We start from the raw sequence: 18,481 nt of genomic DNA, 5'->3' as shown, positions 1-18,481 counted from the left end.
TGAAATCTAGAATATGTTCAAGTTACAGCAGGTACAGGTACAGTTAGTGCACAGCTACTTAATGGAAACAACACAACAGTCTGGCCCCGTTTACACTTGGTATTAACATGCGTCTCGGGTGATCCGATCACAAGTGGACAGCTTTAAGTGAGTCTGTTTATACCTGGTATTAACATGCGTCCTGAGTGACCACTTGTGATCAGATCTCACTTCCCCGCTCCATATGCAAATAAACACGGACATCATTTCCCTTTTCAAAGACCACATTCGTTCGTTATTCGTCCAAAGCTGTGTTCAACTTGTTTGATAACAGGATAAATATTCAGGATATAAATAAATACTCCGCAGAGAGAGAGAGATGCAGAGATCTCCCCACAGCTGCATTCAGAGACACTGTGCACATTTAAGCATAAGGTACAGCAGCATAACTTCATTGATTATTTAAATCTCCGACACGCCGACAGGGTCAGTCAGGATCTAATGTTAATTAATGTTCTACACATCCAATAGGTCAGCTGTTACATATACAGTCCAGATTTATACTGTTTGGAGTAAAGCTGTGTCCGGATAAATCCTGAGCTCATTATGTTTAGCAGCAAAACTAAAAACTGTCGTTATCAATTTGACAGGACAGAAGAAACTATCCAGCATCGTTTAGCTTCTGAAATATTTTTTTAGACAGACAAGCGAAAAATTAGCCTAATGGTTTAATTTCTATTCTAACTGTCGATTTGAAGAGGGAAACTCGTTGGGGGAACGAGAGAAACAGGAAAAACAGGAGGTGGATTACGTTTTTAATTCACATGAAAAACAAAATAATTTGTTTATCCTGTTATCAAACCAGTTGAGCAGCTTTGGACGGAGGGTCCTGTGTCCAGTCTGCTGGAAGATAGAGGACGCCAGCTGAGTAGGCATTCCTTCAATGTGGTCCAAGATGCATTGCGTTTACACTACTGAAAGAATGTGGCCACATGCGGCCCAGAACACCTCTGAATGTGGTCTGAGTGATCGGATCTCAATCCGTCTTCAATGCGTCTTTGGTGCGTTTACGCCTGTATTTAGAGCTGCTGTCCACTTGTGATCGGATCACCCGAGACGGATGTTAATACCAGGTGTAAACAGGACCTATAGGGCGTCCACCAGAGCTCTCCATCACTCCGATGTTCTTCAGGTCTTGGAGTTGTGGAACGTCTCCAGGTGTTCCTGCAGGGTTGTAATCCAAGGCCTGTCTAGTGATGTTGTTTGATGCCCTATCCAGATCCACTTTCTCCTTTTGATGGTGGTAGCTATGCTGCTTTTCCTGGTTTGTTATCCTCCACAGCTCCTCGTTTATGGTTTTGATGATGGGCCACCACAGCTTGAGGATGTAGCAGCGCAGGCATTTGTTAACAAACACTTGGATCTTGCTTGTGAGACAGAAGAACCGCACGCCGTCTCCTGTAAACCGCATCCCTCTGATTTTTCTTCCCTGCGACCAAACCACTTCCTGATATCCATCCAGACTGACACGCCAACAAAAATAGTCAAACTTTAGCCTCCGCCCCCTTCATGACGTTGACACTGAAACTCCCACAGAGCAAAACAAACACTTACTGTATCTGATATGTAAGATCTGATGTGAACATGCACTTGTCTGGTTCTCAAATACAATTAATCAATTAATTGATTGACAGAAAGTTAATCACCAACTTTTCTGCTAATTGATTTGAGCGATTTTTTTTTTTAAAGAGAAAATTGCTAAAAACAATTTCTTAAATGTGAATATTTTCTGGTTTCTTTAGTCCTCTGTCACAGTTGCATGTTGGGCTTTTGGAAACAGGGATCAATATCTGTCAGCGGATTAATCAATAATAATCGTTGGTTGCATTGGAGCTTGAATAAAAGACTTTTCCAGTGTAATTTCCAGAATAAAATCGTCTTATACTCGTCCAAATGTGGTGTAAAGTATAGTTCACACGTCATGATCAATACAGTCTTGTCTTGTTTTATCGTATCTTATCTTATTGATAAAGTTAATGATTGATTATCGTCTGATCAATGTTGTTTCTCCTGCAGTCCTCTGTCCTCTGCTCTGTAAGAACGGAGGCGTCTGCCTGCAGAAAGATCGCTGCATCTGCCCGCCAAACTTCACCGGGAAGTTCTGCCAGATCCCCGTCACCCCGACAGCCGCCGCCTCCGCAGCAGCTGCAGCAGCCTCCGCCGCCTCCGCCACGGCTCCCGCATCCGCTCCTGCCGCCGCAGCAGCCGCCATCTCACCTTCCTCCACCAATGAGATCGTCAAACCTGCGCTCCTCTCAGCCGCTCAGGAGCTGACCCAGTCTGAGTTCCTCCTGCCGCTGGGGGGGCAGAGCCAGGAGGCGGGGAGGTCCGGAGGTGAGTCTGAGCTCTGACATTTGACCCGGACAACCACTTCCTGCTGGCTCACACACACACACACACACACAGGCTACATGTACAGATAAAACTCCAACTACAATTAGACGACCACATGATCCTAAAATAACTCAATTTACATTTAAAAAAAATACATAAAGTGCTAAAAAAAAGCTTCCACATGTCAGTAGCAGTAAACAACTCTGTGACGGTCACATGACGCCTCTCATCTTACTTCTTTATTTCTGTCACAGTGCAGCAGCTGCTCTGATGGATTCATATTATATATAATATTTTAATTATTAATATAATAGTTTCAGCTCCTCTAATATGACTACTGACACTTTCACTCTTTGGGAACAGTTTTGTGAATGAAACGGAGCAGAGCAGGTCGCCTTATTTTAGATGATGATGCTGATGATGAAAATCTCAGCAATGTACAGCTCCTTGTGAACAGGTGATGTTCATCAGGCGGAAGATTTATGACAAGTTTGTGCACAAATAGTAGAAGAATATGAAAATGTTCTTGCATGAAGCTTGACGTGTCGCCCGTTTGTGCAGCTCCCGGCCCGTCCATGGTGAAGGTCAGAGTGCAGCACCCTCCTGAGGCCAGCGTGAAGATCCACCAGGTGCTGAAGGTGAGAATATGAGTTTTGAACAGGCAGGGCTGTGAGTAAAAACTAACAAAACCAGTAAATAAAAAAGTGTTTGTTTGACTTTGTCTTGTCACATCGTTCCAGGTGTCTAGATTCAGTCCTCAGCTGCAGGCGCTCTCCTCCAGCACGCAGCATTCTGGGTCGGCGGGTGCTCCGGCCCCGGCGAGTAGGGTGCTCCAGGCCCAGACGGTGAGGGCGGACACCCAGTACTCCGGGTTCAAGTACTGCTTCAGAGAGGTCAAAGACGGACAGGTGAGAGGGAGCAAGAGGCGTCACTTTTTGCGTCCTGCTCAACACCGTAACTGCTTTAATTAGCTTCTATTAGCTTTAATCACAACAGCTGCTCTCTGTTCCGAAGACGACAGATCTGAAGTCCTGCCGGCGTCCCCTAGAGGCTGCAGTGTTCACTACAGTCACAATATGAAAGTGTTGGACAGATCCGAGCTGGAATGTTTTCTGTGAACGTCATGATAATCTTTCCACAGATGTTATTTTCTCCAGCTATCTAGTCATAGACCGACATTGTGAGTTTAGGTTGCAGCTAAGGTTAGTTTAAAGCTGGACAGTGGTGTGTTTTTTTTTTATTAATGGTGTATGTCGTGTAAATTCACACCACACGTTTTGATTGCGCGTTAATCCTACGACCTCTGTGATCACGCTGCGCTCAGATCAATCAATCGACCGATCACGACATGAGTGCTCACTGAGTTTCTTGCAGTGCGTTCTGACAGAAACTTGAGGAGATGGAAATGCACGATTGTGTCATTTCTGCATATTTGACTGCTGGACTGTTTGTTTTTATTTGCTCCAAACAGCCAAAGTACATTACTGTACTTTAGCTAGCAACAGACGCAGCGACTGAGGGAGAGTTTCTGTATTTGTGTGTGTTTGTGTTCAGTTCAGCTTCTGACCATAGACTGTGTAAAAATATGGACGTTGTTACCGTGACGTCACCCGTTGGTTTCTGAAGAGCGGTTTTGAAGCTCAAAGTGAGCCGCTCCAGCCGTCGCCGTCTTGGCGGTGTGTGACGCTGCCTAACTCCCAGCCAATGAAAAATGGGCAAAGAGGCGGGCAGAATGGCTGAAACAAGCCACCTAGCGGCTGGCGGACCTGTCACTCAAAGCAGCCATGTCCTTCATTATGCAGAACTTTACGGCTTAATAAAATTTAAACGGGTGAGTTATAAAAAAATTCACCCCCCGTACAGTTGTCATGAAAGAGGAAATTAGCTACAGAGACCAAAACCGTTGTTTGTACCAGGCTGTAAACATGTTTATTTCTGCTGTAAAGTTGGACATTTTAACATGGGGGTCTATGGGGATTGACTCGCTTTTGAAGCCTCAAGTGGCCATTCAAGGAACTGCAGTTTTTGGCACTTCAGCATTGGCTTCATTTTACAGCCCCGGAGGTTGCCGCTTGCTTCTGACTGAACTCAGGAGTCACCAGGAACTGCGGTTCTTTCTGTTATTTCCCTCCAATCTCTCTCTGTTTCCTGTCATCTCTGTACATTCATGAAATACATTCTTAAAGCCTCAATATGCACAAATTTTTCAACTTGCACGGATATGTCTTCAGATTAATTCACGTTGCACAGGGCAAATTTGTGTCTACTTGCGTCCTTGCATTGACTTTGAATGTAATTGCGCCATGCCTAAAATTCCTAAAATCCATCCAATAGTTGTAAGTAGTAGTAGTTGTAATTCCATGTTTCACTCAAAACCACAAATATGAACCTCATGGTGGCGCTTGAGGAAAAGTCAGATGATCACAGTCAGTGGGATACATCCTTTGGGAACATGAATGTACCAAATTTTCTGCAAATACGTCAAGTAGAAGTTGAGATATTTCCTTGAAAAAGTGAAAACTTTGACCTGCTGGTGGCATCAGAGGAAATATCCAAGGATCCCCAAAGTCAGAAGGATTCATCCTCTGGAGAACATGAATGTCAACATCATGACAACAACTGTAAAGATATTTCAGTCCGGACTAAAGTGGTGGACAGACAGGCGGACATCGCCAGCCGTAGAGTTGTGCTGCTAAGGTTCGGTAGGTAAAAACGATAGCTGCGGGTATTTTGATGCAAGTCGTATGCCGCTGCTCTTAAGTTTGGCTTTAAGTCTGAACACGACTCAGGAACGAACCAATCAGCCACAAACAGGGAGGCAGTTAACTAACAAGAGCAGACGGTTCAGTAGTGTTGGGTAGTTGTGTCATTTGTTGTTGCACAGTTGGACCACAGCAGCTACTGCAGCAAGCTGTAGATGCAACAAAAGCTGCAATTTATTATCAGCATGAAATACAGCCGCAGAGGGGATTTTCTGTCAGAAAACAGAGAAGTGTGAACATGCTGTTTGTCTCCAGCTGCACCAAGAAACTCGTGTGAAGCTCTGCAGCCAGAGAGCTAATGTGAACCAGAAAGGTCTGTTCTCGGGTCTCAGTCTTTACAGGATCATAAACATAAATCACTGATTTACTTTCACCATAAAAGGCTGATGCAGCACTGTGATAACAAGTGCTGCTCTTGTCCTGTTGAAATCCATCCAAGCTCATTTAAAAGGACAACGAACTTCTTGTTAACTGCACCGTTACACACCAGCAAACCAGCTGTCATCCAACAAGAGAGGATGATTTCAATTTGATTTAAAAATATGCGAAATGTAAATTTTCCCAGACAGAAAAAAATGAATTTCATGTGTCGTCAGTTTTTATCAACACATCTCAAATACAACCTGCCAGATCTCCTTGAAATTTGCTTTGAATATAATTGTTCTTTACAGGATGAATCCCTTCGATTAGAATGACCCTGTGACCTTTCATCCAGTCCCGATGTCAGAAATTTTTAAGGATTGTAAACTCTTTAACACCTTTTTGACTCATGACCCATTAAATTGAAGCAGCTCATTGTGGACATGATTTACGAGCAGGTCAACCAAACAGTGATTCTTCCCTCTCAGATTGTTTCTTTTTAAGGATTTTCAGAGACCTGAAGGGGTGAAAGTATTTTACAATTTTAAAAAAAAGCAAAAATCTGAAAAAATAAACTTAACTTGGTGTAACAGAAGAATTTTATTCCTTATTCCTGTCATCTTGTGACCCCCTCAGATGTATCTTGGGATCCTGGCCTCTCAGACTGGGAACCAGAAGCCATACTAGCAGCCATCGGCAGCTAACATTTGCTAATTGGCGCTAAACAAAAAGTACCGCTGAGGCTGAGGGGAATGTTATTAGTTTTTAAACCAAATTATTGGACAAAATAAAATTTTGACCGGATGAAAAGTCAGAGGATCACCAAAGTTAATACAGTTCATCCTCTGGGGAACATGAATGTGTGAACCAGATTTTGTAGCAATCCGTTAAATAGTTGTTGAGATATTTCACTTAAATCCAAAAATATGAACCTTATTGTGGCGTTAAAGGGAAAGTCAGAGGATCACCAAAGATCAGCTGTCAGACTTATTAAATAGTTATGTTTGGGTAAAGTGAATCATCATCAATCAATCAATCAGACTTTATTTGTATAGCACTTTTCATACAAATATAATGTAACAGAAGCACAAACAATAAATGACTATGTTATAAATAAAGGACTCAATAAAAACAGGAACTGAGGAAACGCATCATAATTCGTTAATTTGCAATGAGGCAATAAAAATAAAAAAATTCAGAACAGCCAAATAAAATAATAATATAAAACAGAAGTGTGAAAAAAGATAGTAAAATACTAAAAGAAAGAAGAAAGGAAGAGATGTATTAAAGTGAGTAAAGCCAGAAATGTAAGGTAGTATATTAGATGGAAAACAAAGATAAAATAATAATAATAAAATAAAATAATAAAATACTAAAAGAGAGGAGATGTGTTGAAGTAAGTAAAACCAGAAATAAAAAGTGGGTTATAAAAAGGAGAACAATCATAAAAACAGAATAAAAGGATAAACCAAGTAGTAAAACAGGCTAGAACAAATAAATAAAAGACAGATAAATAAATAAAGTTAAATTAAAAGCCAGACTAGAAAGGGAGGTTTTTATATTTATTCCCTGCTGTCTTCAGGAAGCTGTTCCAGAGATGTGGACCGCAGTAATAAAAGGATGCCTCACTGAGGGTTTTTGTTCTGACTTTAAGGATAATTAAAAGGCCGCTACCAGAAGACCTGAGGGTTCTAGAGGGTTCATAGGATAAATCTGATAAAGATGTAGGACTTAGACCATTAAGAGCTTTATAAACCAATAAAAGGATCTTGAAATCAATTCTGAAGCAGACAGGTAGCCAAAGCAGAGACTTTATAATTGGTGTAATGTTTGCTCTCTTTCTGGTCTTCGTCAACACACATGCAGCTGAGTTCTGAAGTGACTGTAGTTATGATATATTCTTCTTAGCATTACAGTAGTCAGTCCTGCAGGTAATAAAAGTGTGCAGTAGTGTCTCTGTATTGGCTTGAGAGAGGAACAGTCGCACTCTGACAATGTTTTTCAAATGATAAAATGCATTCTTAGTTATATTTCTAATGTGAGATTCAAAACTGAGATCTGAGTCAAAGATGACGCCAAAGTTTTCACCTGTTAACAGGACTTTAATGCAGTTTCACATTTCTTTCCCTGAGCTTCAGTACCAAATGACCAAGACTTCAGTTTTGTTCTGATTGAGCTGTAAAAAATTCTCCACCATCCATAATTTGATATCTTGAATACAGTTAAAAAAGGGCGTCGATTGGCCCCGAGTCATCCGGAGACACAGCGATGTAAAGCTGTCTGTCATCAGCATAGCTATGGATATTGATGCCGTGCTAAAAAGAGTAGGACCTAAAATTGAACCTTGTGGAACACCACAGTTCATTTTATAGGTTTTAGATGAACATTTATCAATGCTTACAATGCTTCTCTATTGGTACATTTAAATCAGTTAAAAACAGCACCAGAGAGGCCAATTAAACTGTGAAATCTGTCTAAAGGAATTGATTGATCTACTTTATCAAAGGCTCCACTTAAGTCAAGTAACACTAATATGGAGGATTTTTTTTATATCCATATTAGACCTGAGGTCGTTTACAATCTTAACTAGTGCTCTCTCAGTGCTATGATTGGTCCAAAAACCAGATTGATATTTTTCAAAAATATTGTGAGAGGTCATAAAATCATTTAACTGGTTAAAAACAAGCTTCTCTAAAATGTTTACTTAAAAATGGTAGATTGTGTTCTGGTCTGTAGTTATCAAGTAGGGAGGCATCCAAATTGCTTCTCTTCAGAAGTGGTTTAACTATGGCGGTCTTAGTAGGGAAAATACCCATCTGAGGAGAACAATTTATAATGTTAAGCAAATCTTCATTAAAAAAAAGCTATAAAATGTTTTAAAAAATGATGTGTGAATGGGATCTAAAAAGCAGGTTGCTGGTTTTAATTAAGAAATAACTTTGCCAAGCATCTCAGCATCAACCAGGACAAAGGTCTCCAGTGTTTCCTCCATGTAAAAACAAATAGAGGTAGATTTGATCTAATAGTGTCTATTTTACTTCTTAAGTGGACTGTAAAATCTTCATATTTGTAGTTGTAAGACATACTGCCAAACTGCGTAAAAACAGGGTTAATTAGACGGTAAATGGTTGAGAAGAGGATCTTGGGGTTGTTCTGGTTGTCGGCTTGTCTTGCCTGTTTGATTACCTTATTATAAATAGTCAGCTGTTCATGGAAAATTAGGAAATTGACTGTTAATTTATTCTCTCTCCATCTTCTCTCTGCTGTGCGACGGTTTCTTTTTAATTGCTTTATTTTTTCATTTCTCCAGGGAGGTGTTGGATTAGTGGCAATCTCTTTCAGTCTTAGTGGGGCTACTGTATCGAGGGTGTACCTTAGTTTACTGTTAAAACTATCTACAATAAAATCACTAGAGAAGGGTAAAATGTCTGCAGGAATGTCACCTTAAAAGATCAATCACTTCAAGATAGTGTTTCCTGACAGCTTGTTCTGGAATATCCTGTTGTATAAAACCATCGACAGTAAAAAAAGACACAGGTGTGATCTGACAAGCCTACAACCACAACTGAAAAGATATTAGCAGATGGGCCATAAGTTATTACGAGGTCATGAGGCACTTGACCTGCTTGTTCGTCGTGCTAGTGGAAAGTCAAAGGATCACTGAAGTGGTTTGAGTGAATCCTCTAGGGACCTTGAATATCTGTTGTACATTTCATGAAAAGTCCATCTGGCAGTTTTTGAGATATTTCACTCTGTGTCTTCCTCATGGTGGGGCTGTCGCAACAACTGCAATATTGCAATACAGCGCTAAAGACAAACCAACCGCAGAGAATGTATTTTTCATGAGGCTAGACCCTTTTTGTTTTACACTTCCATGTGTGTGTATCGAATCGGTCTGGTCCATCTCTGGCAGCTCCAACGGTCTGGAGGATCCCACCCGCCGCACACAGCGTCTAACCTGGCGCCCAGCCCTCATAACACAGCTGGGCTCGGGGGGGGGCTGACTGGGGCTCGGTGCTGATGCTCGGTAGTTAAATAATCAATCAATCAATCAATCAGTTTTTATTTATATAGCGCCAAAAGTCATCTCAGGGCACTTTTCACATAGAGCAGGTCAAGACCGTACTCTTTAATTTACAGAGACTCAACAATTCCCCCATGAGCAAGCATCTGTATGAATATTTTGTCTTGGTTATATGTATAAACTCTCCCGGGTCACTATGCGGCCAAGCAGGCCGCCATTTAACCTGCAAGGTAAAGTAGCATAGACCGCATACCGTGTTGTTGAGCCACCCTGAATCACTTCAGCAGTAGTATTCTTTACTGGAAATAAACTCCATCACTTCTTAACTTCTTCATGTGTTCAGAATATTAAAAGGATGTGTTTGTGTGTGTGTGTGTGTGTGTGTGTGTGTGTCTTTAGTGCAGCTCTCCTCTGCCTGGTCTGAGGAGCAGAGATACCTGCTGCAGAGGCATCGGGAAGGCCTGGGGCATCACTGACTGTGTCCTCTGTCCTGCTAATACAGGTAAACAAACACACACACACACACACACACACACAGAGTTATTTACCTTTTCCAAGGAGGTAGATAAAACAACATCAGATACTGTACGGTGCTAATATGAAAAGACACTGCTCTTCTTTGTGTCCTGCAATATACCAGCCAAGGATGAAGTCAATCAGATGAACGGTTGTCAAGAAAATCAATCAATCAATCAATCAGTTTTTATTTATATAGCGCCAAATCACAACAAAAGTCATCTCAGGGCAATTTTCACATAGAGCAGGTCAAGACCGTACTCTTTAATTTACAGAGACCCAACAATTCCCCCCATGACCAAGCACTTGGCGGCAGCGGTGAGGAAAAACTCCCCTTTAACGGGTAGAAACCTCAAGCAGAACCCGACTCTTGGTGGGCGGCCATCTGCTTTGACCGGTTGGGTTGAGAGAGTGAAAGAAAGAGGGAAAGGAAGGGGGGACAGAATAACAACAATCATAAAAATAACAATAACAGCAGCAACAGCAGTAGCAACAGCCAGGGAAGGATGCCAACAGGACTGTGAAGGACCGCGAAGGCTTGGCCTGCAACCCAGGGTTTCCTGTGAGATGAGAAAGCACAAAAAACTCTGGGGAAGAAGTAAAGTTAGTGACATGCATTGATGTTACATGAATGCATACAGATGGAGAGGAGGAAGAGGAGAGAGGAGCTCAGTGCATCATGGGAAGTCCCCCAGCAGTCTAGGCCTATAGCAGCATCACTAAGGGCTGATCCAAGGCGAGCCTGGTCGGCCCTAACTATAAGCTTTATCAAAAAGGAAAGTTTTAAGCCTACTCTTAAACATAGAGAGGGTGTCTGCACCCCGGACCAAATCTGGAAGATGGTTCCACAAGAGAGGAGCCTGATAGCTGAAGGCTCTGCCTCCCATTCTACTTTTAAAGACTGTAGGAACCACCAGTAAGCCTGCCTGTAAGTAAAATCGAAGGACAGACAGACAGAGAGACTCCTTTCATTTTAGTTTGATGTTGTTGTGAGTCAATTTGAAGCTGATTTTAACTACTTTATATACTGTTGGGGAGTTTAAACTATAAAGATGGATCATATTTTATTAACTGATTAGATGTTTTGTCAAATTTTAATCGGAAAAGTAGCTATAGCTGACTAAAATATATAGAGGAGTAAAAAGCACTTCATTTCCTTCTGCAATGTAGATCTATCTATCTGTCTAGATGGATAGATAATCTAATCTAATCTAATCCCAGGGTTAGCAGTTCAACCCCATCTCCTCTTGTCTGCTTGTCAAAGTGTCCTGAACCTCAAATTGTTCCCCATGGTCAGACCAGCACCCTGCGAGGTAGCTTACGGGTGAATGAAAAGCACTTTGGACTAAAGCTATTTACCATAACATGAAACTTTACAGTGCAAGTAATCTACGGTCGCCCGGCTTTCCGGCACGTCCGTTTCCTGTAGCGTCTTTTTCAGAGGTGGAGAAGAAATTTGCTCCACGACATGCCGAACAAAACGGACAGAATATATTCAGCTGGTTTTACTGACATTTAACACAAAAAAGAAGAAAAAAAAACACTATGCAGTGATGTACTGGCCTGGACTGAAAACAACTTTTCTTCTCTTTATCATTTTCAGCTGCAGCTGTTCTTTGTATTCAGCCTGTTTACATGTTCTGCTCTAAAAAACAGTTTTAGAAGTGTAAGTTTAAGCAGTGTTGCTGCGATGTTTGTTATTTCATTAATCTTTAAACTTCAGTTGTTCAGTTATTTTTAGTGTCTGAAGAGGCAGCGGTGGTTAGCGCCGTCTCCCCCACAACAAGAAGGTTGTAGGTTTGAATCCACTGACAGGTGGAATGTATGGATGGAAATATACAGTCAGGAGCCCAAATGAACAGCTGTAATCGTTCCTCCTGTTCATACTGACCATTAGAGGATCCCTTCATAATGCACTTACACTGTAAGTGGCTGCTGAGACTGAAATAAAGTTGAGTTTGTTCAAAGTATTTTACAGTCGTTTCCTCAACAGCCTGAAAGTTCTGACGCTGTTTTCCAAAAATACCACTGTGATATTAATGTTTAGGGATTTGACCAAAAATAACAGTCCTGCCAGCCTCGAACACACACACACACACAAGCATACACACACACACAAAAATATTTCTCTCACTCGCTCTTTCAGTGAAAGTCTGATACTTTATGACTGAAATATTTTGGAAATATTCCACCAAGAGCTGCTTATATAACTATCTGAAATTATGACACACACACACACACACACACACACACACACAGTCAGTAATGATGCTTCCATGTTCTTGTAGAGAGCTGACTAACAGTAAAGGAATGCTGCTCTTTGGGACTGTAGGCCTTTAGCGCACACGCACACACACACACACACACACACACACACACACACACATTGAACATCTGCACGTGTGTGTACAGACACACGGGAAGTTGTGTTAGCTCACTCTCTGGCGTCCAACTTAACATCAATCTGTCAAAATCAGAAAGAATGACGTAATACACCTTTAAAAAAAAAAAAAAAAAACAAACCCCAAAGAGAGACGACATAGTGAGTAGAGAAAGAAGGAAAAGAGAGAGAAAGTAAATGAAAACAAAACGAGAACCAAAGAAGATACTTTGAGGCACAGAAGAAGAGAAGAGAGAAAGAGAAAAACAAAACAAAAAAGACAGAAGTGAAGCTGCTGTTAGATGAACACACACACACACACACACACACACACACACACACACACACACACACGGTTGTGTACTGCCAGCTGGATTCAGTCTGGTATTTCTGTTTAAATGTCTAAGAAATGAACAGAGAGCAGGAGAAAGGCAGGTTTCATTAAAAGGGACCTATTATGCTTTTCCTTATTTTCAGTCATATATCTATAATGTTACGATGTCGGATGTTCATATAAATGTAACCGTTGACTCTTGCGTTGTGTCGTAAGGAAGAGGCACTCAGACAAGTGTTTCGTTGGAGGCCGCCATTTATTCCGGCAACTGACAGAAGTAAACGAAAAGAAAATATCCTCCGGTCCATTGTGACGCTAACTCAGGCTCCTACACAAATTAATTACAGAACTGTGTTATCATACTGTACAATAAAGGAGTTCACAACGTCGCTTATCTCTCCCATGAAGTATGACAAAAGTGAACGTAGGGGTACAGTGAACTGAGCCTTAAATGTTCCACGTGTTGACTCTGGAGGAGTAGTGTAATTATAATACATATGCTGCACCCTGTTACATAAAACGTGGCCAAAGTGTCAAATAACGAGGTAAACGTATGTTGCAGTAATCCCTGTGAGCTAAAAGGCTCGGTTTCCAACGGTTTTTCCTACTTTCAGCCCGAGCCGACGTCAGCTGGTGACAGATTTCTTTATATGGTTGTCTGCTCCACGCGCAGCGCGCCAGTTCACTGCTCCGCTCCGCTAACGTTATGCTGTTTTTCCACGCTGAGCCACGACTCCGTTACGCAGCAGGGCAAAGTAGAATAAGTAGTTTTCTGTTGGAGGTGTGCTGGTCATCTGCAGCTCTTCATCAGACATCATCATCATCACTGTGGCTGTTTCTGCTCGTAGTATTCCTCCCTGCGTTATTTCTAACTGATCCGCTCAACAAACGGCTCCAAATGATGTTGTGTCACCCGGTTTTTAGTACCACTAACGAAGCTCCGCTAATTGGACGTTTCACTTCCTGTAAATCACAGGATACTGATTTACACAATAAAAGTCTCCCGTTTATTTAGTCATCAAAGCTTTTAAGTTGAAGCAAATGTTGGGTTTGCATCAGTGGTAACTTAACACAACTCTGATATGATAGTCATTTAAAAGCTTTTAAGTTGAAGCAGTTAAGCAGGAAATGCTGGGTTTGCATCAGTGGTAACTTAACATAAAGGGTACTTTATGCAGCCCCTTTTGAGGTACTTGTACTTTAGTATTTGCATTTTATGCTACTTTATATTTCCACTCCACTACATTTCAGAGGGAAATATTGCACTTTTTACTGCACTACATTTATCTGACAGCTGTAGTTCCTGTTCAGATTAAAATTTTACATTAAAAAACATGATTATAAATTATGCTGCATTTTTGAAGATTAAACCAGTAGTTTCCAACCTTTTAGACTACATCTACATTAAGCTGGCTAAACTATAAAACGCAGTTTTCGAGCAAAAACATGACATGAGTCTTGGGGTGACCTGGTGACCCAATGGTTACAGCACATACCACATAACTGCAACGTCCACGGCTCGACCCCTGCATGTCATAACCTTCTCTCTCTCCCTAGTTTCCTGTCTCTACACCTGTCAAATAATAAGTTTGTTCCTGCAAATAACCACTGTCCACATTAAAAGGCCAAAATGGGTAATTCTCCTCCTACTGGGCATGTGTGGAGGACAGACAAACAAGTCAGCCACAGAAAACCAGCAAAGAAGAAACAGTGTACTGTTCCTGTTTCTGCAGCTGCTTCCTGACATTTAGTTTATTTCAGCAGATTCCAACAGTTTGAGCAGAGAAAGGTGGTAGAAGCTACATTAAACTCTAAACAAGCTGTCAAAGTAGACAGTAAAGAGAACAACACTCGCATGAAGCCGTCCGCCATTGTTGTTATTGTGTTTCTTCTTCTTCCTCTTCCAATGAAACGCTGCACTGCTGCCACTATCTGTTCTGTCAGTGATACGACAGCGTTTCTACAAAGCTCCGTTTTCCCCGAAAACACACTACAACGCCAAGCGGGTGTTTTCACATTTACACACTCTGGAGGACGTTTTGGGAAAAGCTCAATTTTCAGAGGAGAAAAACGCTGTTTTAGTCTGGACAGATGAACAAAATAGAGAGAAGAAGATGCGTTTATAAATGTAGCTGGTTCCAGTGTGGACATGGTCTGAGTCTTGTGAGCTCTTGCATAAAATAAGTGTGTAGTTGTGTGTGCAGGACACACACCGTCTTGCTGCCAGAAACACTCACTAGAGCACCAAATGTTTGCTTTTATGTCTACTGAATGCTTGCCTAAATATTTTTTTTTTTTACTTTTTTACAGTTTATTACAGATAATTTTCACTTTGGTTTTATTTTGTCGTCTCTCTCTGTATAATTGTTTGCTGTGTGATCGGCTTATTATTCTCCAATAATCCATCATTAATCATCATCAACAGGTCAAAGCAACAGCAGCTGTCCCGTTGGTTTTGAGCGAGGAAACGGAACACAGTGTGTTGGTGAGTCAAACACACATAAGTGAAAACACACATACATGCAGTTTTATCTCATCTCAGTTATCTCATCATTATGTAATCCAGGATTTCTTGCATTGTAATCAGATGAAATAAATCTTTGAGAAATCTGAAACATGTGAAATTGTTAAAGTGGAATTTTCATCCAGGAAACATGAGTGAATACGAATGATTAAATCCTGTATTAGTACAGTTAGTTATGAATAAAATGTACGCCTGCACGCCTGAAGTTTTGCACAAACATAACACATCTGGCATATATCCAGCCTCTGGTGTGTTTTGATGGCAAATATAATATCCAAGAATTTCATGTATGCTAACATTTGTTTTTTTTAAGCTAACATTACGAGTGTGACACATGCTGGACGTCGATGGTTTGGTACACAAACAGCTCATTTTTCACTGCCTCCAGCTGTGTCTGTCTCAGTGTTATTATTGCTACTGTAGACGAATCCAGCAGCTGATGTTTTGCACTCACGCGGCGCCTCATTCCTGCAGTGTCACAGTGGAAGTGAAGACGTTTCCACTGACAGTGGAAACAGAGATGTTTGTGTTAATAACAAATGAAGGTCATCTGTGTGAATGTGGAAGTGATTCAGTCTCTTCTGTCGAGTTAATAAACCAAACTAGTTAGCTTAAGAATATGACTCAGCAAAAACTTGCAATCAATGATTTCTGTCAGTGAAATTAGAGGAAATGCATCATTTCATACAAATCTGAGACGCATGGATCTGTAAAAGTGGAATTTTAGCCAGGAAACGTAACGCTGGCACAACCAGGGCTGCACCTAACAATTATTTTCATCATCGATTAATCTGTTAATTATTTTCTTGATTAGTGGTTGAAAAATGTGTTTTGTCCATAACCCAATTATATTCAATTTATTCCTTAAAAAGTGACTCTAAATGATTAATCGATTATCAAAATAGTTGGTGATTAATGTAATAGTTGGCAACTAATTAATTAATTGACCAATTGTTGCAGCTCTAGCTAGCACCAAGCTAACATAGATCTTTAGAGATCCCTGGTCGGTCGTCTGTCGGCACACCGCTCAGAATGAAACGCGAGGATTTAATGGAGATTTATGAATAGATTTCATGGAGCAGAGGCTTGTGGTGTCAGTTAGTTGTTGGAGCAGATGATAAAATTATGTATAGTTATACACAGATCAGCCATAATATTAAAACCACTTGCCTAATATTGTGTAGGTTCCACCAGAACAGCTCTGACCAATCTAGGCAAAGACTCCACAAGATCTCTGAAGGTGTCCTCCGCTATCTGGCACCAAGACGTTAGCAGCAGATCCTTTAAGTCCTGTGAGTTGCGAGGTGGGGCCTCCGTGGATCAGACTTGTTTTTCCAGCACATCCCGCAGATGTCCGATCGGATTGAGATCTGGGGAATTTGGAGGCAACACCTTGACCTCTTTGTCATGTTCCTTAAACCCTTCCTGAACCGTTTTTGCAGTGCAGCAGGGCTCATTATCCTGCTGAAAGAGGCCGTGAGGGAATGCCGTTGCCATGAGGGGGTGAACTTGGTCTGCAGCAATGTTTAGGTAGGTGGTTCATGTCAAAGTAACATCCACATGAATGCCAGGACCCAAAGTTTCCCAGCAGAACGTTGCTCAGAGCGTCACACTGCCTCCGCCGGCTCGCCTTCTTCCCACAGTGCATCCTGGTGCCATCTCTTCCCCAGGTAAACGATGCACCTGGCCGTCCACATGATGCAAAAGAAAACATGGTTCATCAGACCAGGCTGCCGTCTACCATTGCTCCACGGTTCAGTTCTGATGCTCACGTTCCCATTGTAGGCGCTTTTGGCGGTGGACGGTGGTCAGCATGGACACTCTGCGGCTACGCAACGAGCTGTGATGCACTGTGTGTTCTGACACCTGTCTATCACAGCCAGCATTGACTTTTCCCGCAATTTGTGCTACAGTAGCTCTTCTGAGTGATCGGGCCAGATGGGCTTACCTTCGCTTCACGCATACATCTTTGAGCCTTGGGCGCCCATGAGCCTATCGCAGGTTCAGTGGTTGTCCTTCGTCGGACCACTTTTGGTAGGTACTGACCACTGCATGCTGGGAAAACCCTACAAGACCTGCTGTTTTGGAGATGCTCTGAGCAAAGTCGCTCAGATCCTCACGCTTGCCCGTTTCTCCTGGTTCCAACACATCAACTTCAAGAACTGACGGTTCACTTGCTGCCTAACACATCCCAATTCACTTCACCTGTCAGTGGTTTTAATGTTTTGGCTGATCGGCGTATATATGTGCGTGTGCATATGTGTGTGTGTGTTTGTGTGTATCAGGTTTTTCACATAGTACAAATCTATGAGCAAGTGTGTGAGTGTCCATTTGCGTGGCCTTGTATTTATATACATCTATGTGTGTGTGTCTGTATGCGTGTGTTTACATGATAATCTGTGTGTGTGTGTGTGTGTGTGTGTTTGTGTGTTCGTGTGTGTAGATGTGAATGAGTGCCTCCAGCCGGGGCTGTGTGAGAACGGGATCTGTGTGAACACCGGGGGGAGCTATAGCTGTGTGTGTAGGCAGGGGTTCATCCTCGACGCCTTACATGGAATCTGCATCTGTAAGTAACACACATACGCATACACACATACACACACATACACGCACACACACACACACACATACACACACACACATGCCGCCGGCTTGAGAATGAAATCAGGAATAATGCAGACTCCAGATCAGGACTTCCTGAATCCATCTGAGCTCATCGTCGTGTTTCTAAAATGAGGACGACTGTTGACCTTCACAGCACCAGTCAAAACTTACATAACATAGAAACAATCAGTATATTATTAACTGATAATAATCAGTTTGGAATTTCCTTGAAAGAAAATTTAAACCCCAATTAAAAATGAATCCATTATTAATTTGTTCTTGTAAACTTTATTCTTCTTTATATGTTGAATTGTTCACTTACATGTAGACAAATGTTCAGCTGACCTGCTCTGCATGGAGTAAAAGCCTCTCTTGGTTATTCTACCAGTTAATTGGAAGTGTACCAATTGAATGCTGTCTCTATTTTTCCTATAACTTGAACCAAATTGCATAATTTTTTCCAGGAACCTTCTTGGAAATTATGAGGACATTATTCAGAAATGACAGGCCCATAAAATAAAGAGTTGCATCAAAGTTCACCGAAGTTGAACTCGCCTTTACTTCACCTCCTCATACAAATCTTCCTGAAATGAATTGATTTTGC

At 41.6% G+C, this 18,481-nt stretch overlaps 1 protein-coding gene across 7 annotated transcripts in view; it reads left to right on the top strand.

Annotated features, from left to right (window-relative positions):
• Positions 1-18,481, top strand: part of LOC121898667 (latent-transforming growth factor beta-binding protein 2) — a 101,757-nt gene that overhangs the window by 51,021 nt on the left and 32,255 nt on the right. For 6 of the 7 annotated variants that reach the window (XM_042413979.1, XM_042413986.1, XM_042413980.1 and 3 more), the window contains 6 exons: positions 2,056-2,373; positions 2,935-3,011; positions 3,114-3,281; positions 9,919-10,021; positions 15,175-15,234; positions 17,717-17,839. In XM_042413979.1, the coding sequence (XP_042269913.1) occupies positions 2,056-2,373; positions 2,935-3,011; positions 3,114-3,281; positions 9,919-10,021; positions 15,175-15,234; positions 17,717-17,839 (849 nt within the window). The remainder of the gene's footprint in view (positions 1-2,055; positions 2,374-2,934; positions 3,012-3,113; positions 3,282-9,918; positions 10,022-15,174; positions 15,235-17,716; positions 17,840-18,481) is intronic. The other variant, XM_042413983.1, reaches the window with a different exon arrangement.

This window comes from Thunnus maccoyii, chromosome 6 (assembly GCF_910596095.1).
Source record: "Thunnus maccoyii chromosome 6, fThuMac1.1, whole genome shotgun sequence".
Taxonomy (NCBI): Eukaryota; Metazoa; Chordata; class Actinopteri; order Scombriformes; family Scombridae; genus Thunnus; species Thunnus maccoyii.
This window is presented reverse-complemented; position numbering and strand designations above follow the sequence as displayed.